Genomic DNA, 22,076 nt, shown 5'->3' with positions numbered 1-22,076 from the left:
AGCCATGCGGACAACATGCCTGTCATCTCGACTGCTAGTGATACGAGGCTATTTGGATCCACCTAGGCGTTCCGTATTACCCTCCTGAACCCACCGATTCCATATTTTGCTAACAGTCATTGGATCTCGGCCAACGCGAGCAGCAATGTTGCGGTAAGATAAACCGCAATCGCGATAGGCTACAATCCGACTTTTATCAAAGTCGGAAACGTGATGGCACACATTTCTCCTCCTTACACGAGGCATCACAACAACGTTTCACCAGGCAACGCCGGTCAACTGCTGTTTGATTATGAGAAATCGGTTGGAAACTTTCCTCATGTCAGCACGTTGTAGGTGTCGCCATCGGCGCCAACCTTGTGTGAATGCTCTGAGAAGCTGATCATTTGCATTTCACAGCATCTTCTTCCTGTCGGTTAAATTTCGCGTCTGTAACGCGTCATCTTCGTGGTGTAGCAATTTTAATTGCCAGTAGTGTAGAAATGTGTAACCAAGTTGCAGTATGCCTCGCCGACATTACATGGTGGAGTAATGGTATGTAAATGCATTACAACGGGGCAGAGTGGTTGGTGTCCAGGAGACGAGTCCATCGTTCCGCCGCACTGAGTCTTACAGGGCCTAAAGCTACAACGGTGTGGCGTATGTGGAACCAGTGGAGAGGAGAGGGCTGAACACAGCTCTGACAGGGTACTGAACGACACAGTGTGACCACGGTGCAAGTCGACCGCCATCTGGTCCGCTTAGCCGTAACAGACAGAACAGTATCGTTCGCAGATTGGCAGTACGTCACAGCACTGCAACGGGTGTGGACATGTCTGCCTCGATAGTTCGACACCGTGTTCTGCAGTCTGGACTGGTGACATGCATGCTATTGCGTCGGTTTCCATTGAGCAGAGCCCACAAACACCGAAGACCGCAATTGGCACGTGAACGTCGACACTGGCATACTGAGTGACGGGTCCCGCTTCAGCTTATCCTACAGTGACGGCAGCATACGCCCTTGACTCCGCCATGGTGAACGCAGTCGGTGAGACTGTACCGTTGAGCCGCATAGCGGACAAACGCTAAGTGTGATGCTTTAGGCCAGGATGCCTTTTCCTTCAACACGCGATCTCGCCTCCTACATCTTGAGGGCAGTCTGCACCTCCGGCAGGCCGTTCGACATGCCGTATTTCAGCAAGACAACGCCCGGGAAAATGTGGTGAGGAATGTGCAAGCCTTCTCCGAAGAATGACAGATACCACTGCTTCCCTGGCCTGCTCATTAGCCTAACTTGTCGCCCATCGTACATGTCTGGGGTATTGTTAGAAGGCAACTTGATCGTTCAGGTCCACAGTTGATGCTTCGTCGATGCACGTACAACCTCGTAGCAGAGTATTGCCTTGCAGCATTGTCACGGGCTCTTTGTTTCCATGCCATGACGTCTAACAGCTCTGACTGCAGCACGTGGTGGCGCTACTCCGTACTGAATTTCCACAATCACAGTGCATGTATGGGTCGCCAACGCTAATCATTTGTGTAGTGTCGTGTCCCCAATCAGTAGAATACATTTCATTGTTATTTCATCTCTCGGTCTTGGTATTACTCTTTTTGCAAACGATGGCATATACCTCAAATATTATTAATTTGATTAGCAATTCTCCTGTGTCTTTATTTACGATAGTATCTCAAGTAAGTTCAATGTTTTTAAATTATTTCAGCACATGATTTTCAATATCCGCCTCCACAGCTGGGTAGTCAACATGTCTGACTGCTATGTGCAAAATCTGAGTTCAAAATGATTCAAATGGCTCTGAACACTGTGGGACTGAACGTCTGAGGTCATCAGTCCCCTAGACTTAGAACTACTTAAACCTAACTAACCTAAGGACATCAAACACATCCATGCTCGAGGCAGTATTCGAACCTGCGACCGTAGCAGCCGCTTGGTTCCAGACTGAAGCGCCTAGAACCGCTCGGCCACCACAGCCGGCACCTGAGTTCAGTCCTCAGCAATGTCAAGTAGTTTTTCCTGGTGGAAGGACTTGAACACGTTGGACTCAATATAGCGACGCCACCTGAGAAGCTACCCCAGTGAGAAATAGCGGCTACAAGATCTGGAAAGATGACAGTGGCAGGGAGAGCGGTGTACTCACCACATGCCTCTTCATACCACCAGGTCCCCAGTTATCCTGGCCCATACATTCTGCTTGCATAGGTGCTGATGTTTCACTGTCACTATTCCATGGGTGTTCTGCATACTGTAGCGGCACCACCGTTTAAGACAGGAAAGTTAGATTTGGTGCAATATTTCTGAGCACACTAATTTCAGCCAGGTGGAAGCCTTTTGAGAGTAAGTTACGCTGAACAGCAGTTGCAAAGTAGAATGGAGGCCACAGGGCCGTTGAACTGCTGAAAAGAGTAAATGCAGTGATTTGCATGGCGCAAGTTACAGGCAGAAGGGGTCCACTTGCCCAACCTAGGTGTTATGTGTACGTGACTCAGAGCTGCACATTTGCAAAACAGAGGTGCACAGCTATGTATAAATAGGTGCCAGTTCAATAACAAGGCATTCAAGTGTGACAGCTCTCCTGGACGGCGGGGCGTGCCACACCACAGGCTACACGCAGCAGCAGATGGAGCGGCAGCATTCCAGTCCACGGCAGGTCGCTGGTTCGACCCTCTGAGGCATCCACAGCCAGCCAGCGGCATGACACGGCACAGCTCGCTACTGCACGCAGTCATTTTGGCTGCCAACACATGCCAGAGGCATCCCGAGGCGAGAGCCGCAGATTTGGCTGTCGGATTTCAGGCGCTCATTGTCGCCGCAGTCTTAACCACGATGGAGAAGAAGCACACAGCTGGCCCCCCTGTGGCTCTCCAGCGAGCGGCGGTGAGGCAGTGGTAGTGGAGGCCACTGAGTTGGCTGCCGGTGCAGCCTAACGTCATCACTACTCCGTGGCCACACAAGGCCGACACACTACAGGGAGTTGCACAGGTCGCTGAGGCAGCCATTCCACATGAAGCCGTTTTGCGGACAGCGAAGTGGTGTCCTCAGCATTGCGGGACCCGGTGACGCAGACTGAGAGGAACGGGGGCACTGTAGCTGGAAATAATAAATCACTTAGGGAAAAATGGCCGAGTTCTAATACGGCGCATCCTGACTGTTTCCATCTACGTCCAACATTCCTCTGCAATACTATCCCGCAGATGACTCTTGTGGAAGTTGAAGATACCACTCCACATACAGGTGGCCTCATCTGTGAATAGGGTGGATGACGCGAATCTTGCAATTGTGGTTGCCTGGTGAAGAAACCAGTGACAAAACTGTTCCCTATGTGGAAAGTCTGTCGCTAGCAATCCCTGCACACTCTGTAATTGATAACAATAGTAACAATTGTCATGGAGAATGCTGCACACGGTCGTCTGACTTACCCTGTACTGGCAGGCCTACTGCCTGTACTGACATGGCGGTCACCTTCCACAATTTTAACCACATTTTCCTCCAAGTCTGGTGTCAGGGCATTTCGGGTACGTTCCACACGATTTCCTGGTTCCTGCCGGCCGGTGTGGCCGAGCGGTTCTAGGCGCCTCAGTCTGGAACCGCGCGACCGCTACGGTCGCAGGTTCGAACCCTGCCTTGGGCATGGATGCGTGTGATGTCCTTAGGTTAGTTAGGTTTAAGTAGTTCTACGTTCTAGGGGACTGACGACCTCAGATGTTAAGTCCCATAGTGCTCAGAGCCATTTTGAACCTGCTTCCTGGAACGACTATATCTCACACCAAAGGCGAAACACCGAAACACTGTTGCAGATATTGAATTCTGTGGCTGTTGTCGGCGGGGATAAGTCTCCTAATACAACCCTGCTGCCAGCCGCCCACTGCCATTTACCTTTCCCTAAGTAAACACCATGTCATGATTCGAATACGGCAACATTGTGTACAACACTTTATCACATCCACTACAAGGCGAGTCAGCAAGAGACGTAAATCGGACTCAACAGTACCAATTAATATGGCAGAAGAGGGCGCTAGTGCACGACGTGTGAGGAACAGTAAGACCCTCAAGGAGGAAACCATGCATATTGTAACTGTGGCTGCGTGGTATAGCGCTTTCTAGACTGCAGTCTCTGTAACAAAGTGTGATTGAAAAATGGTCTGTAGCATGGAAACCATGCATTGCAGGACATAAGTTCATTACACTTTTTTTGTTCCATATCCTCTCATCGATCAATTCGTTGAGTTTGTACGGTGGAAAAAATCACTCTGAATGAGCGAAGTATTATTGTATCAAAGCATTACATATACGTTATTGTTATGGAAACCTAGGCAATGTAGTAGGTCGAAGAGGCAACAAATTTTATTCGAGGAGGGAGTGGGTTTCAAAATGTTTACGATAGAATAGCTATCATAGAGAACGCAAGGACTTGAGGGATCCTAGGTTCACAAATGTTCAAATGTATGTGGAATCTTATGGGACTTAACTGCCAAGGTCATCAGTCCCTAAGATTACACACTGCTTAACCTAAATTATCCTAAGGACAAACACACCCACCCATGCCCGAGGGAAGACTCGAACCTCCCCCGGGATCAGCCGCACAGTCCTCCTAGGTTTACAGGTTCAGAAGTAGTTTGGAACGAACCACCGAAAGGTGGTGGAAAGGGGTTATGTGACAGCATTCTGATGGTCATCTATTGGGATGCTATTGCAGTATTTTCTTTATTAATGTATTATTCAGTTTTAAATTTTGTATTATGTTTCTGACAAATCTACGCGGTTGAATACTAAATACACAATCGAATAATAGCGAGTAATAAACTTTCTTCGCCGCAGTTCGTGGAGTTGCTCCTTTCATCGCAGTTTGGCCGCGGCCCGCCGCTGAGCCTGGTCACAGGGCAGAATTTAATTAGATCCGTTTCGCCGCCGCGCTTTGGCCGCACTGTTTGCACGCGCGTCTACGCGGTTTCGGCTGCGCGCGGCTCGGCGCGTTGCCTTATAATTACGGCGACAATGCGGCGCACCTATTCGCAGCCAGCCGCTGCTGCGATAATTAAAAACGCGGCACGTCTGCGCCGGCGCCGACGTCGGCACCGATGCTGTCGGGACGCCCCGGGCGACGCCGACGCCGACGCCGCCACCGACGCCGCCGCCGACGCCGCCGACGCCGTCGCTAACGAGGCGCCGCGGTCCGGCTCCGGTGGCGTGTAATTAACGCGCCCATCGGCGCAAATTATTAACACAGGCGCTTCCCAGAAATGTCAGGGGGGCGTGTCACATCCGCGGCAGCGCAGCTCGCAGCGGCTCTCGCAGCAGATTCCTACTACCTTCACCCATAACACTAAAGTAACCTTGCTGCCAGTCAAGTTGTTTCCGTACCAGTACGTAGCAGCTACCACTGCTTACTTGTTATTTTCCAGCACCAATTTATGATCGAAGATGGTAATCCACTAGCAAAGATACCCAGAGGTGACGAAGATCATGGGATACCACCTAATGTGTCGGACCTCGGACCTGTAGCGCAGTAACTCGATGGGGCATGGATTCAATAAGTCGCTGGAAGTCTTCTGCAGTAATATTGACCTTGCTGCCTCTGTAGCAGTCCATAACTGATCATTCGTTTATGTCCCATACATGTCGACGATCTGGGTGACCAAACCGTTCAAATTATCCATAATATTTCTCAAATCAATAGCGAACAACTATGGCTCTATTAAATGTTTGGGAATATGATGTCCATGAAAGGTTGCAAACATTACCATTTCCAGTCAGCGATCGGTTCGGTTGTACCAGAGGACCTAATCCATCCATGTAAACGCAGCCCACAACGTTACTGAGGCACCAGCACCTTGCATAGTGCCTTCTTGACAATTGGGTGCCGACCATAGTGGCCGAGTGGTTCAAGACGCTTCAGTCTGGAACCACGCGACCGCTACGGTCGCACGTTCGAATCCTGCCTCGGGCATGGATGTGTGTGATATCCTTAGGTTAGTTAGGTTTAAGTAGTTCTAAGTTCGACGGGACTGATGACCTCAGATGTTAAGTCCCATAGTGCTCAGAGCCATTTGAACCATTTTTTGAACAGACTGGGTCTATTACTTCGTGCGATTTGCGCCACTCTCGAACCCTACCCTAAGCTCTTACCAGCTGAAATAGGGACTCATCCGATAGGCCACAGTTTTCCAGTCGTCTAGGCAACAACCGATATGGTCACGAGCCCAGAAGAAGCGCTTTTTGCGCAGCTGTGCTGATAGCAAGGGCACTAGCGTCATCTTCTGCCATACCCCATTAATGCCAAATTTTGCCTCACTGTCCTGAGAGATTCGTTCGTCGTAAGTCCCTCATTGACGTCTGCGATTATTTCACGCAGAATTGTTTTTCTATTAGTATTGACAACTCTACGGAAACTCCGCTCCTCTCGATTTTTTAATGAAGGCCATCAGCCACTGCTTTGTCGGTGGTGAGAAGTAATACGTGAAATTTGCTAGTCTCGGAACACTCGTAACACTGTGGATTTCGGAATATTGAATTGATTTGGGAGGAAGGGACCAAACAGCGAGGTCATTGGTCTCATCGGATTAGGCAAGGATGGGGAAGGAAGTCGGCTGTGCCTTTTCAAAGGAACCATCCCGGCACTTGCCTAAAGCGATTTAGGGAAATCACGGAAAACCTGAGAACCTGAATCAGCATGGCCAGACGCGGGTTTGAACTGTCGTCCTCCCTAATACGAATCCAGAGTGCTAACCACTCCGCCACCTCGCTCAGTAGTACTGAATAGCATAACGATTTCCGAAATGGAGTTTCCATCTCCAACTACGAGGGTAATCCCAAAAGTAAGGTCTCCTATTTTTTTCTAAGTACATAAATCTGTTTATTTCTACAGTGGTTTACATCAGTTTATAGCTTGAACATTTAGCTACTTTTCGATATAATCACCATTTCTGTCGATGCATTTTTGTAGACTCTGTGGCAGTTTTTGTATGCCCATGTCATACCAGCTCGCCGCCATGCTGTTCAGAAAGTTATGAACCTCTTCTTTCACCTCGTCGTCGGAGCAGAATCGCTTTCCGGCCAAATGTTCTTTAACGTACGGAACAGGTGATAGTCACTGGGCGCCAAGTCAGGACTATACGGTGGGTGGGTGATTATGTACCACTGAAACTGTTGCAGGAGAACAACGGTTTGTCGAGCGATGTGGAGGCGAGCTTTTTCATGAAGAATGTGTACGCCCTTGCTCAACATTCCTCTTTTCCGGATCTGAATTCAGATGGTTCAAATGGCTCTGAACACTATGGGACTTAACATCTGAGCTCATCAGTCCCCTAGAACTTAGAAGCACTTCAACCTAATTAACCTAAGGGCAGCCGGCCGCTATGGCCGTGCGGTTCTAGGCGCTTCAGTCTGGAACCGCGTGACCGCTATGGTCGCAGGTTCGAATCCTGCCTCGGGCATGGATGTGTGTGACGCTCTTAGGTTAGTTAGGTTTAAGTAGTTCTAAGTTCTAGGGACGGATGACCACAGATGTTAAATCCCATAGTGCTCAGAGCCATTTGAACCATTTAACCTAAGGACATCACGCACATCCATGCCCGAGGCTGGATTCGAACCTGCGACCGTAGTGGTCGCGCGCTTCCAGACTTAAGCGCCTAGAACCGCTCGGTCACACTGGCTGGCGGATCTGAATTGCCCGTTTGAGTTTTTTCAGAGGCTCACAGTACCTGTCAGTGTTACTTGTGGTCCCAACGATTCAGCGCCGACGACGAGGTGAAAGAAGAGGTTCACAAGTTTCTAAACAGCATGGCGGCGAGTTGGTATGACATGGGCATACAAAAACTGTCACAGTGTCTACAAAAAAGCACCGACAGAACTGGTGATTATGTCGAAAAATAGGTAAATGTTCAAGCTGTAATGTGATGTAAACCATTGTAGAAATAAACAGGTCTATGTACATATAAAAAAAATAGGAGACCTTACTTTTGGGATTACTCTCGTACCAGTCCGCGTTCAAAGTCTATTAATACCTGTGGTGCGGCTGAAATCACGTCGGAACCCTTTCACATGAATCATATAAGTACAAATAATAGCTCCGCCAACTCACAGTCCTATTATACACTCCTGGAAATGGAAAAAAGAACATATTGACACCGGTGTGTCAGACCCACCATACCTGCTCCGGACACTGCGAGAGGGCTGTACAAGCAATGATCACACGCACGGCACAGCGGACACACCAGGAACCGCGGTGTTGGCCGTCGAATGGCGCTAGCTGCGCAGCATTTGTGCACCGCCGCCGTCAGTGTCAGCCAGTTTGCCGTGGCATATGGAGCTTCATCGCAGTCTTTAACACTGGTAGCATGCCGCGACAGCGTGGACGTGAACCGTATGTGCAGTTGACGGACTTTGAGCGAGGGCGTATAGTGGGCATGCGGGAGGCCGGGTGGACGTACCGCCGAATTGCTCAACACGTGGGGCGTGAGGTCTCCACAGTACATCGATGTTGTCGCCAGTGGTCGGCGGAAGGTGCACGTGCCCGTCGACCTGGGACCGGACCGCAGCGACGCACGGATGCACGCCAAGACCGTAGGATCCTACGCAGTGCCGTAGGGGACCGCACCGCCACTTCCCAGCAAATTAGGGACACTGTTGCTCCTGGGGTATCGGCGAGGACCATTCGCAACCGTCTCCATGAAGCTGGGCTACGGTCCGCACACCGTTAGGCCGTCTTCCGCTTACGCCCCAACATCGTGCAGCCCGCCTCCAGTGGTGTCGCGACAGGCGTGAATGGAGGGACGAATGGAGACGTGTCGTCTTCAGCGATGAGAGTCGCTTCTGCCTTGGTGCCAATGATGGTCGTATGCGTGTTTGGCGCCGTGCAGGTGAGCGCCACAATCAGGACTGCATACGACCGAGGCACACAGGGCCAACACCCGGCATCATGGTGTGGGGAGCGATCTCCTACACTGGCCGTACACCACTGGTGATCGTCGAGGGGACACTGAATAGTGCGCGGTACATCCAAACCGTCATCGAACCCATCGTTCTACCATTCCTAGACCGGCAAGGGAACTTGCTGTTCCAACAGGACAATGCACGTCCGCATGTATCCCGTGCCACCCAACGTGCTCTAGAAGGTGTAAGTCAACTACCCTGGCCAACAAGATCTCCGGATCTGTCCCCCATTGAGCATGTTTGGGACTGGATGAAGCGTCGTCTCACGCGGTCTGCACGTCCAGCACGAACGCTGGTCCAACTGAGGCGCCAGGTGGAAATGGCATGGCAAGCCGTTCCACAGGACTACATCCAGCATCTCTACGATCGTCTCCATGGGAGAATAGCAGCCTGCATTGCTGCGAAAGGTGGATATACACTGTACTAGTGCCGACATTGTGCATGCTCTGTTGCCTGTGTCTATGTGCCTGTGGCTCTGTCAGTGTGATCATGTGATGTATCTGACCCCAGGAATGTGTCAATAAAGTTTCCCCTTCCTGGGACAATGAATTCACGGTGTTCTTATTTCAATTTCCAGGAGTGTATCTTGTGTGCGCGACACCAACGCAATCTGCAGATGTGTATACCGCTATCCCCTGACTTGTTACGTCAGTGCGGTATGACATTTCCTGCCACACTGGTGGTAATGTATGGTTCCCTATCCATTGTGAGAAAAACCTGCACGTGCAATGGTTGTGTGTTCAAACACTTCGTCCAAAAAGTTTGCAATGCCGCCTGCTGTCACCAGGGTTTGGCGTTGCTCCTTACTCGTAAACAAGGTGGAGGAGGTGGCTATCCACATGTGGACTACTGAATTATTATTCGTTGTAAGTTTAGGTAGGACAATTTGCAACATTGAGCTGAGGAGATGTGATACGATACGTCAGCAGATACCACAAGCCCTTCTAGAACTTCTTGTTAACAATTATTATTACTATAACTTTTTTGTCTTCGTGCTGGCCAACTAGGAGCAAGTAACGACTTCCGTTTCTCTTCCTTCTTTGTTTCCTACTTTTTCAGTACTTCATCTTCTTCTCATGTTTCTTCTGCCTCTATTGCTCCCGATGTCTCATTTTCTTCTGCCTTGAAAGCCATATAAATTTTATATTTTATTCTTGGTAAGGTTTGTATCTTTTACTATAGATTCTTTGTTTTAATCTGTTTCTAGTTATTTTCTTATTTCTGTAATCCATGCTGTTGTAGATTTCTTTTTCTAGAACGGTTCAATCTCGCGTCCAGCCATCCTGATTTAGGTTTTCCGTGTTTTCCCTAAATCGCTCCAGACAAATTCCGGGATGCTTCCTTTGAGAGGGCACGGCCGACTTCTTCCCCATCCTTCCCTAATCCGGTGAGACCGATGACCTCGCTGTCTGGTCTCCTCCCTCAAACAACCCAACCTCGACCCAAATGATAAACAAAAGGACACTGACAAGCTTCAAACTTTCTAGTTCTTCATCTTGTACTTTGATTCATGTTCTAAATGTCTTCTTTACTTCTTTTACGGTTTGATCAATGTACAGAAAAGAGATTCCACAATTCTATCCCAATCCCATCTCAGTCACAGCTTCCGTTTCACAACTTTCAATACTTCCTGCTGCAGCCTCGTTTCTACAAAAGTTGTAGATAACATTTTCTTTCCTGTCTTCTATCCCTGCTACCTTCAGAACTTGGTCCACTGAACTTTGTAGAAAGCTTTCTCCAAATTTACAAATGCTATAAACGTAGGTCTAGCTTTGTTCAGCCTCTCTTGTAAGGTAAATCGTAGGGTCTGTACTGCCTCACGTGTTGCAACAATTACTCGAATCCAAACTGACCCTTGCCCATTTATGCTTCTATCTGTATCTCTATCATTTTGTTAATAATTTTTGTTAGTATTTTCCAGCAATGGTCCATTAAACTGATGGTATAGTAGTATTCACACACCTCAGAACCTACCTTCTTGTTTTAGTATTTTTTTAAAGTTTTGATTGTTAAATTTATCTCAAAGTATGAGAGAATTTTGCCTGTATCATATATCTTACGTACTAGGTCTAATTGTCCTGTCGTTAGTAGTATAGTAGACTGCATTCTGGGCTGGCTTGCATTGTTGCCAGATTTATGATAACACTGCCAGGCAATTTTGCCAGATTTCCCTCCCCAATTCTTTCCCTCCCCTCTATGATCTCCTGCATATCAAATGGAGGGAAATTCAAAATTTGGAGGGAAATTGAAAATATCCCAATTGTGTTTAGAGGTCCCCTTATCCCTCCCACTCTCATGACAACACAGCTCATATAGATACAAAGTGTCGTATGTTACGCCTTCCATTATGAAGTTTCTAATAGTTTTCAACGTCACACATTAGCCAGTTTCAACTACTTTTCAATATTGCCATCCAACGACGCTAGTAGATTATCAGACATACAAGACTTTTAATATTCAAACAATTGTATGGTAGGATAGGAATGTTTTTTTTATGTAAGCAAATAATACTCGTTTCCCTATCAGCAAAATGGCCCAGGGCTGACAGACACTTCTGCATAGTGTCAGCCACCTCCAGTATAGGTGGAACTCATCAATGCTTTGTAAGTGCTGTGCCTCTCAGGGTGGTTCAACATTTGCACTGCTTCCCCCAGAGAAACTTCACAGCAGCTGCACCATGTTGCTGACACAGAGATCCAGTGTGGTATGGCTGTAAGAGTACAACTGCTGTCAGTACTCCATGTGGCGCCATAGGCTCCATTCACTGGTGCTTGCTTTCACCTCGTGTGCTATGCTTCAAGACTTGCCCTAGGGGAATGCCACATCATTCAACTGGAAAATGTGCAGATCCCAGTTGCCTATTGTATACTACAGGTGGTGTGGCCCCACCACAGACTTAGATGCAAGACACAGCTATCAGACACATCCCTAATACTACACAATTTTACACTAAAACAAATTCTAATTTTACAAGTAGACAGCTCCTGGGCTCTTAGTCATCTGGGTGGTAGAGGATATAGGTTCCTTGTGAAAGGGTTTCACATAGCAGGATCATGTGATGATAGTGGGTGGAGTGGGAAACAGTATTGATAGGGATCAGGGCTACAGTATTGAGTGTGAACTGGTAAAAATAGCCTCTGCTACGAGCCATATCAATGTTGGGCTGGTGCCTGCTTTCATGCAGTATGATCAGCCCCAGTTGAACTGCTCTGTCAGGAGGGTAAATATGGAGTTGAATCAGTTGTGTAGGGCGGCCACTCTGTCAGACATTGTATTGGTTCCTGCCAAGGCTATTGATAGGGGTGTTTCCACAATGCATGGCGTACACCTCAATAGGAAAGGGTAGGGTAAACAGGCAGGGTTGTTAGCGAAGTCCATAAGTGGGGAAACTAGTACTCATGGATGTACCTCTTTTTTAGACTCATATCAATGTCCAATGAGAAGTTCATGCAGGCAGGTGCTAAAGAGGTCCAAAACTCACAAAATTATCACAACAGGAAAGTAAAGAATAATGTTACCATATTTAACCAAAATATTGGTGGGTTAAAGAGAAAGTAGATTCTCACAAAAGTAAAGTAAAAAATAATCTTACTATTTTTCACCAGAATATTCCTGCATTGAAGAATAAAGTAGATGAGCTCCTGGTTTGTTTAGATGACATTGAATCTGATAATGTAATAGATATACTATGTCTGTCTGAGCACCACATTGTGTCTGATATGGAGAGCGTAAATACAGTGCACATATGAGTAGAGAGAATAAGGTGAAAGGAGGAGTTGCCACATACGTCAAAAGTTATATCTCTGTAAAAAGCTTAGATACAAAAAAGTTTTGTATAGAGAAACATATAGAAGCATGTGCCTGTCAACTCAAACTGAAGGAGGGCTCTTTTATAATTGTAACAGTTTATAGGTCCCCTTCAGGAACCTTTATTTATTCCTGGAAAACTTGGATGCCTTGTTGTGCTATCTGTCAGATAGGGGATAGCAAATTATTGCTTGTGGGGACTTCAATGTTGCTTCACTGAAAGAGTGTCATAGGAAGAATGACCTGGAAGTCTTGCTCGGTTCTTTTAAGTTGACATGTGTCATTAATTTTCCTACTCGGGTAGTAAAGGACAGCAGCACATTGATAGATAACACTTTTCTAGACCATGATAAGTTTAAAAACAAAAATTCTTGTCCTGTTGAGAATGGCCTTTGTGATCGTAGTGCTCAGCTAGTTACAGTACATGACATAGCTCCATTCAGTAATTCAAAACCACCCTCAAATGTTGTGCATTCAATTAATGACTCAACAATTAGAAATTTCAGAGAAAATCTTCAGCAGTTACACATGGATGAGATATACAAGGAACCCAATGCTAATTTAAAATATAACTTATTTCATGATACACTTGTAAGAGAATTTGAAAACTGTTTCCCCAAGAAAGTAGTTAAATCAAATTATAAGAAACAATGCAAAAAAACCTTGGCTTACTAAAGGAATAAAAATATCTTGTAACCACAAAAGGGAACTGTATCTAACAACAAGAAAAAGTAATGTACTAGAAACAGCCAAATATTATAAAAACTACTGTGCTATATTAAGAAAGGTTATTAAAAAGTCCAGAAGCGTGTGCACATGTCTGAGATTAATACTTCTGATAACAAAATCAAAACAATTGGAATATTATTACAAGGGAGACAGGGCAACCAAGAGTACAGGATGCGTGCATTACCATCAAAGTGAATGGAAACTTGGCAAACAAGCCGAAAGTCGAAAACATTTTGAATAATCATTTTTTAAATGTTATAGAGAAAATAGGATCTAAATGTTCATTAGAAGAAGCAAGGCAGTCAATGGAAGAGGCTTTACCCACACCATTTGATACAATTGAAATTCCACCCACCTTTCCTTCTGAAATTAGGAAGATAACGAACTCTCTCAAGAATAAAAGCTCACATGGAAATGGTGGCATTTCCATTAGGATAATAAAAGCTTGTTCCCAAGAAATAAGTGGTATTCTTAGCCACATATGTAATAGCTCTCTGAAGCAGGGTATTTTCCCAGATAGACTAAAGTATGCCATTGTTAAACCGCTGCATAAGTAAGGGGATACGTCTGATGTCAACAACTACCGCCCAATCTCTATTCTGACTGCCTTATCCAAAATTCTTGAAAAAGTAATGTATTGTAGAGTAACTTCACACCTTTGTAAAAATAAAGTTTTAACAAAATGACAGTTTGGTTTCCAGAAAGGTTTTTTCAACGGAAAATGCTATATATACTTTCACTAATGAGATATTAAATGCTCTGAGTAACCGGAAGTCACCTGTTGGGATTTTTTGTGATCTCTCAAAGGCTTTTGATTGTGTAAATCATGGAATACTTCTAGATAAGCTCAAGTACTGTGGTATGAATGGTACAGCGCTCAAATGGTTTAAATCATACCTATCTGGAAGTGTGCAGAAAGTTGAACTAAGCAGTTCACATAATATGCAAAAACTGGTGATTTCTCAAACTGGGGAACAATCAAGAATGGGGAGCCACAAGGTTCAGACTTGGGTCCTCTGCTGTTGTTAATATATATTAATGACTTTTCATTCTATATTCACGAAGATGCAAAGCTGTTACTTTTTGCTGATGGTACAAGTATAGCTATCACACTCAACTGGCAAGAATTAACTGGTGAAACCGTAAACGATTTTTTCAGAAAATCATTAAGTGGTCCTCTGCAAAGGGCTCCCATTAAACTTTGACAAAACACAGTATATACAGTTCCACACAGTAAATGGAACGACACCATTAATAAATATAGACTTCGATCAGAAACCAGTAGCTAAGGTAGAATATTCGAAATTTCTGTTGTATGCATTGATGAAGGGTTGAACTGGAAAAAACACACTGAGGATCTGCTGAAACGTTTGAGTTCAGCTACTTATGCTATTAGGGTAATTGCAAATTTTGGCGATAAACATTTCAGTAAATTAGTTTACCACGCCTATTTTCATTCTCTGCTTTCGTATGGCATCATATTCTGGGGTAACTAATCATTGAGTAAAAGAGTTTCATTGCACAAAAGCATGTAATCAGCATATTGCTGGAGCTCATCCAAGAGTAAGAGATCTTCACTGTAGCCTCACTCAAGAAATTTGTTATTAACAATCTGAACGAATTGAAAAGTAATAACAGTGTACATGGCTACAACACTAGGAGAAAGGATGATCTTCACTACTGAAGGTTAAATCTAACTTTGGCTCAGAACGGGGTAAATTATGCTGCCACAAAATTCTTTGGTCACTTACCTAATAGTATCAAAAGTCTGACAGATAGCCATATAGCATTGAAAAGGAAATTAAAAGAATTTCTTAATGGCAACTCCCTCTACTCATCAGATGAATTTTTTGTTATAGTAAGTTGGTAATTTCCCCAACCCCCCCCCCCCCAAAAAATACAAGTATTAAGTGTCATGGAAAAAAAAGTATTAACTGTCATGTAATATTTTGTGTAATGTAATATGTTGTATAGGCACCTTTTATTAACCTGACAAATTCCACATCATTACGAAGTGTCGTATTCATGATCTATGGAACAAGTACTAATCTAATCTAATCTGGGATGTGTCCACAAATTATATATTATTAACTACTATCCATAGCAATGTTCTCCTGTACAGATCTCTACAACCAGTGGACACATTTTCACTCTGCAGAGGAGTGTGCGCTGATATGAAACTTCCTGGCAGATTAAAACTCTGTACCGGACCGAGACTCGAACTCGTGACCTCTGCCTTTCGCGCGAAAGTGCTCTACCAACTTTTTTTTTTAGTCTCATTTTGTTCGCTTTCGTTCGTTGTCTATGCGCGGGGCGGACGTCGTATGACACCCGTTGAAGTTCTTTGTTGATCAATTAACTCAGTTATATATACATATATATATATTACAGAGGGCAGCTAACCCTCTGACCGAACACGCTGAGCTACCGTGCCGGCAACAACTGAGCTACCCAAACACGACTCACGCCCCTTCCTCACAGCTTTACTTCTGCCAGTACCTCGTCTCCTACCTTCCAAACGTTATAGAAGCTCTCCTTCGAACCTTGCACAACTAGCACTCCTTAAAGAAAGGAAATTACGGAGACATGGTTTAGCCACAGTGTAAGTAGGCTGTTTATGTTTTCTTATTGGCAACGTTACGTAGCGCTCTGTATGAAAATCACTGGCTGTGCTGTGTGCAGCCTGTGGCTAGTTTGCATTGTTGTCTGCCATTGTAGTGTTGCGGAGCGGCAGCTGGATGTGAACAGCGCGTAGCGTTGCGCAGTTGGAAGTGAGCCGCCAGCAGTGGTGGATGTGGGGAGAGAGATGGCGGAGTTTTGAAATTTGTCATGAACTGCTATATATATTATGGCTATTAAGGTAAATACATTGTTTGTTCTCTATTAATATCTTTCATTTGCTAACTATCCCTATCAGTAGTTACTGCCTTCCGTAGTTTGAATCTTTTATTTAGCTGGCAGTAGTGGTGCTCGCTGTATTGCAGTAGTTCGAGTAATGAAGATTTTTGTGAGGTAAGTGATTTCTGAAAGGTGTAGTTTAATGTTACTCAGGGCCATTCTTTTGCAGGGATCTTTGATAGTCAGATTGCGTTGCGCTAAAAATATGGTGTGTCACTTTAGTGAATGTTTGAGTACGTTCAGTTTTGCTCAGCTGTTTGAAAAGCAAATAGTGTAAGAGGTTTATCAGCACAGTCGTGTATAATTGTTCCTAAGGGGACGTTTCAACAGCCTTGGGGATGTTTCAGGAGTGCTAGTTCTGCAAGGTTCGCAGGAGAGCTTATGTAAAGTTTGGAAGGTGGGAGACGAGGTACTGGCAGAAGTAAGCTGTGAGGACGGGGCGTGAGTCGTGCGTGGGTAGCTCAGTTAGTAGAGCACTTGCCCGCGAAAGGCGAAGGTCCCGAGTCCGAGTCTCGGTCCGGCACACAGTTTTAATCTGCCAGGATGTTTCATGACAGTATTGTTCTTTAAATAACACTGATTTCTTTTGTTGTGTATAGAATTGGAGAATGATCATCTGCTTCAGTATAAACCTAGGCATCAGCATCTACTGTTTTTTGGATCTTGTGGATGAAGAGAGTGAACTAGGTTTCAGATATAGGTAAGAAATTGGACATGCAGCTTCAGCTACTTTTCAACGTCGCCTAGATACCCAAAAGATCGCCAACCACTGACACATTTAGGTGATTGTAAATAAAAGAACTTTTAATGTACAAAAAATTATTCATGTTCTGCATTGAACTACTGTTCAAAGACACACAACTGTAGAGTCTCCATGATAGGGTATTAATATTATCTTGCACCACAAAACGTTTGTCATCTCTGCTGATAATCCTAACTTATGCAGTCACAAAGTGGAGACTATGTGACACTTAGGCACATACATTGAGGTGGCTAAAGTCATGGGAGACTACCTTGTTGACAACTTGGATCCAGGTTTTGTGTGATCTGTGCCACATTAAAACCCTACATCAGCTTTTAACAACTGAAATCGGGACTCATCTGACCAAGCCATAGCTTTCCAGTTGCGTAGGGTCGTTAACGTCAGATTTCACCGCAGTGTCGTAAGGAATTCATTCATAGTTCATACATTGATTTCTGTGGTTATTTCACACAGTGCTGGTTATCTGTTTGAGCTGAAAACTCTATGCAGACGCCACTGCTCTCATTCGTCACGTGAAGGCCATAGGCCGCTGCACTGTCTGTAGTGAGAGGTAATGCCTTAAATTTGGTATTCTCAGCACACTCTTGACGCTGTAACTGTCGTAATATAATGGAATGTCCCAAGCGGCAACCTCCAACTGCCTTTCTGCGTTCAAAGTCTGTTAATCCCTGTTGTGTGGCCGTAATCTCGTTGAAAATCTTTTCACACGAATCACCTGTGTACAATTGACAGCTCCTCCTATACACTGCACTCCTATAGCTTGTGTACGCGATACTACCGTCACCTGTACATGTGCATATCGCTATCGCATGACTTTTGTCACCTCAGTATATCATCGTGTTACAACAAAACTGCTACAAAATGCTCCTTAAATAGCTATGTTGCAAAAAATTGTAACAAATTACCCCGTACAGCATAGATCGCTATAGGTGCTCGCCCGCTGTTTTCATTGACTCAGTCATCTAGCCCAAAATTTTTCAATCTATCGATCGTGGTAACAAGGGAGTAGCAGACACGTAGTAATCCTGGACAAATAGCGAGTATCGTTACGAATACAGGGATTAGTGACCACAACGCAGTTGCTGCTAGGCTGAATACCGTAACACCTACAACCATCAAAAATAAACGCAAAGTATATCTATTTAAAAAAGATGAAAAAAATGATATTAACGCCTTTTTAAAACACAGTCTTCACTCCTTCCGATTTGACAACAATTTATGACAACGATTCTTATTATTAATAATGGGCAGCGTTAATGTTAAAATAGATTAGAAGGTCTTTGAAATGGAATATTTGTGCACTGTAAATAGCGTCACTTATTCAGAGGCGCATTGTTGAAAAAGTTCCCAGAACAATTACATTCCATTCCTTCCAGCACATAGTGTGTCATCCATTTCTAAACTAGGAGTGTGGTTAAGAATAAAACCGAGTAGCTTTAAAAATGCTTATTTTGTAACGGGAAATGATGACTGAATCTAATATCACTGCTTTATAGCCAGCCGGAGTGGCCGAGCGGTTCTAGGCGCTTCAGTCTGCAACCGCGCGACCGCTACGGTCGCAGGTTCGAATCCTGCCTCGGGCATGGATGTGTGTGAGGTCCTTGGGTTAGTTAAGTTTAAGTAGTTCTAAGTTCTAGGGGACTGATGACCTCAGATGTTAAGTCCCATGGTGCTCAGAGCCATTTGAGCCATCACTGCTTTATAAAAGTTAATCGTAGCTATTTATTCCACCTGATACACAGTGGCCGGAGATGTTTGTTGTAATAGGGAAGCCCCTAATGACGTCACCGTAGGCACCCAACACTCAACCGCGACGGCGCTTTTGGGATTGGACTACTTAGACAACGGACGGCATTGACAGAGGAATAGGTATCACATGGGGCTCGGTGTGGCGAGCCTGCTGCTTGGTACTCAGTGTAGCGATCCTGCAAGCTACTGTACACGTTCACGTAATAAAATGAAACCTCTAAACAATATTTATCACGACGTGATCGAGTAGGTGTAGGCCTATAATGCCCGATGTTATTCCTCATTCCGTGAACATGAATGTGTCCATCAACGTTGGTCCGCGACTGCTACGGTCGCAGGTTCGAATCCTGCCTCGGGCATGGATGTGTGTGATGTCCTTAGGTTAGTTAGGTTTAAGTAGTTCTAAGTTCTAGGGGACTGATGACCTTAGAAGTTAAGTCCCATAGTGCTCAGAGCCATTTTGAACCAACGTTGCTCAGCCGCGATGGAAAGCAGTCAGTGCGGACTGCAGGCAGCCTGTGACTTGCGTAAACACACCACTGTCACTCAACCTGCTCTGGCAGGTGGCGCCCTCTAGCGGCCATTCTCTTAGACCGTTATCACTTAACACCTTCTTTAATTTTTATTAATAGCTTGCTAGAAATTATGGCTATTTTTATAACTAGTCCTTTTTGTTGCCCCTTTTTAACTTATTAAGAGTCTGCAGTGTATTTATTTTTTTACTTATTAAAATGAATCAAATTCTTAGGATTTCAGACAGTTTCGGTAATTTTGCACTGTTTTTTTTTACTGAAATTTTTTACTGTTCTTCGGGGCTCGGTTTTTACTTTAACAGGAGAAATATTTTTATACTGTTTTAATGCATTCGTCAATGACTTATGTACACGTCAGATGACTATACTAAATTTTTCCCAATACCACATTATTACTTTTTTGCGTTGGTCTTGCACAATTGTTGACAAAGTACCGTTTTCGGTACCAAAAATGTATGAGACCCTAATACTTTGTTGTTGTTTCTACAGACCCTGAGGCAAATGTTTATTATATGGCACTTCTGTAAAATTTTGTGGTAATTGCCTTTCTTTGTTCCTCCTAGACTTGCAGATGACCTACGACACGGACTGAAATTATTAGTCGGTATACAGAAAGTTGTGATCCAGATGGTGTTTGCTTATTTATTACAACGAAAGGATCACGGTTCCGAAGACATGGCGTCAATTATGACAGACAGAATCGAAAACTGAGACCTTCCGACCCGTAGTCTGGCACTTCCTAGCACAGTTGTTGTGTGATGGTGTTACCTGTACTGCTGTGAGTGGGAGCTTTTCGTAGCCCCGCATCATTGTCATTGGAATGTCGGTGCTGCATAACTAATGTGGACAAGCTGTGGCTTCCACGGGGTGACACTCAGAGCACTGGAATGTGAATATGGTGTACATTTTGGTCGGTAGGTTGTTCAGAAGTAGATAATGCCCCGTATGACATCTGCCAGTGTCACACTGGTGGAGACGGTGTCTTTGTGAGCTTACGGCATGCGGCAGTGATCACTGTCGAAACGAGTTGGGCATGACATGGAGAGCTCTGCTGCTGAGGGATGCGTTCAATCCATCACAGTAATAGCATCGAGTCTGCACATCAACGGATGTTGAGATCTGCGGACAGACCCAACAGTTGTTTAAATAAACAAGAAAACGTTCTCATCTTACTACACACACGACGAAACGCCTTTGGCAGTGGTGTGGGAATCTACTGTGGTCAGTCACTCATTGGTATTTGTTTAAACATTTAAAGTCACTTATTTACGATACTCTACCTGTCTCTGTGGATGGCGATCTTGAAAACTGGCTGAAATTGGGTAGCTAGGTTACAATGAAATGTAATTGAAACACCCTGTGCCATGTCTTATCTATTTGGAAACCCAGATCGCACTGTTCGTCGACAGGACACTGAAAGTAGTAGATGCCGATGCCTAGATCAGTACATCCATCGACATTCATACTCCAGCTGTCCTCTGACACGACTACTGCTAAAATTTCATTCGCATTAACTCCCACATAAAAGAAAAAAAATATTGAAATGTAATACTGTCATTCATCAAAATACGTCTACGGTCATTGTAGCCACTATGCGGTTACAGTACAGGAAATTCATCCTCTTAAAGTTCATGAATCTTTTGTGTGTGCAGCTCTATCAGATGAATCTTACTAAGGATACTGTGCCAGGACGCTGAGACGTGAATGATTTCACATTCCTGGAAATATCCCACATGAGTAAGAGGCCAGAAACCACCCAGTTCTAAAATTATAGTATGTTTAAGTGTAAAATCCTGTAGTCTTCGGAATGTGTCTGGAAGCTGTGCCTTAAATCTAATTGTGTTGGCTATTGTGGGGGTCCGTTGCATAATGTACCACAGGCGACTGGTATCTGCTCATATTCCAACTACATGATGTAGCATTCCTGTTCTCCGAGTCTCAAAGCGTGTCGTACGGGGTGAAAGCAAGCATCAGGGGACAGAATCTGTGACGTCATTTGGTGCATAGGCACTGATTGCATCCCTACGACCATTCCACACTGGACCTTCAGGCTGGCTAGATGTGACGGCCAGTGCCCGCTTTCGCTGGCTGGGTGTGATCCCGGTACTGATCCATCTCAAGTGGCGTAGTCCACGCGAACAGTTGATGTGTTTAAAGAGTACTGGTGGCGCCAACCTCACTGTTTAGCCAGTAGAGTGTTAGGGGCGCGAGCGCTATTTGTTTAGATAAATAAATGTTCCTGTGCTATCCTATCCTAAAACATAGACGCAGTAGTAGTTGTTATTTTATGATAACCTACATGTGACTTTGGATGACGATCTTGTGAAGCAGTTGTAATTGGGTAGCTAGCTGATACGGAAAAGCAATGAAACTTGGCTGTTGAAGGCAACACATGCCCTGTTTCTTATCTATGATCGCTGGGATGCTGGAGGGGACGAAGGAAATTGTTTAAACCGAACAACTACTATTTTTAACTTAGCATAAGCCGTCTGGGATGTCGGAGGAATGGGGAAAACAGGTGTATTTTGAATTTCTCGGCATTTTACTTACGATAGGACTCCATGTTTAGAAAAAATGAAATCTTACAGCGATGCGTAAGCTTCGAAGTCGATGCAGTCGAAAAATTCGGCCATTTATGTCACATTCTTTGTTACTCTCAAACTCACTGGTT

The 22,076-nt window shown here is 44.9% G+C and overlaps 1 protein-coding gene across 1 annotated transcript in view; it reads left to right on the top strand.

Annotated features, from left to right (window-relative positions):
• Positions 1–4,990: 4,990 nt before the first annotated feature.
• LOC126159909 (RNA-binding protein MEX3A-like) overlaps positions 4,991–22,076 on the top strand; it is an 89,676-nt gene continuing 72,590 nt past the window's right edge. Inside the window, exon 1 of the mRNA XM_049916718.1 lies at positions 4,991–5,184. Within this exon, the coding sequence (XP_049772675.1) occupies positions 4,991–5,184 (194 nt within the window). The remainder of the gene's footprint in view (positions 5,185–22,076) is intronic.

The sequence above is a fragment of the Schistocerca cancellata genome, chromosome 2, assembly GCF_023864275.1.
Source record: "Schistocerca cancellata isolate TAMUIC-IGC-003103 chromosome 2, iqSchCanc2.1, whole genome shotgun sequence".
In the NCBI taxonomy this organism is placed as follows: domain Eukaryota; kingdom Metazoa; phylum Arthropoda; class Insecta; order Orthoptera; family Acrididae; genus Schistocerca; species Schistocerca cancellata.
This window is presented reverse-complemented; position numbering and strand designations above follow the sequence as displayed.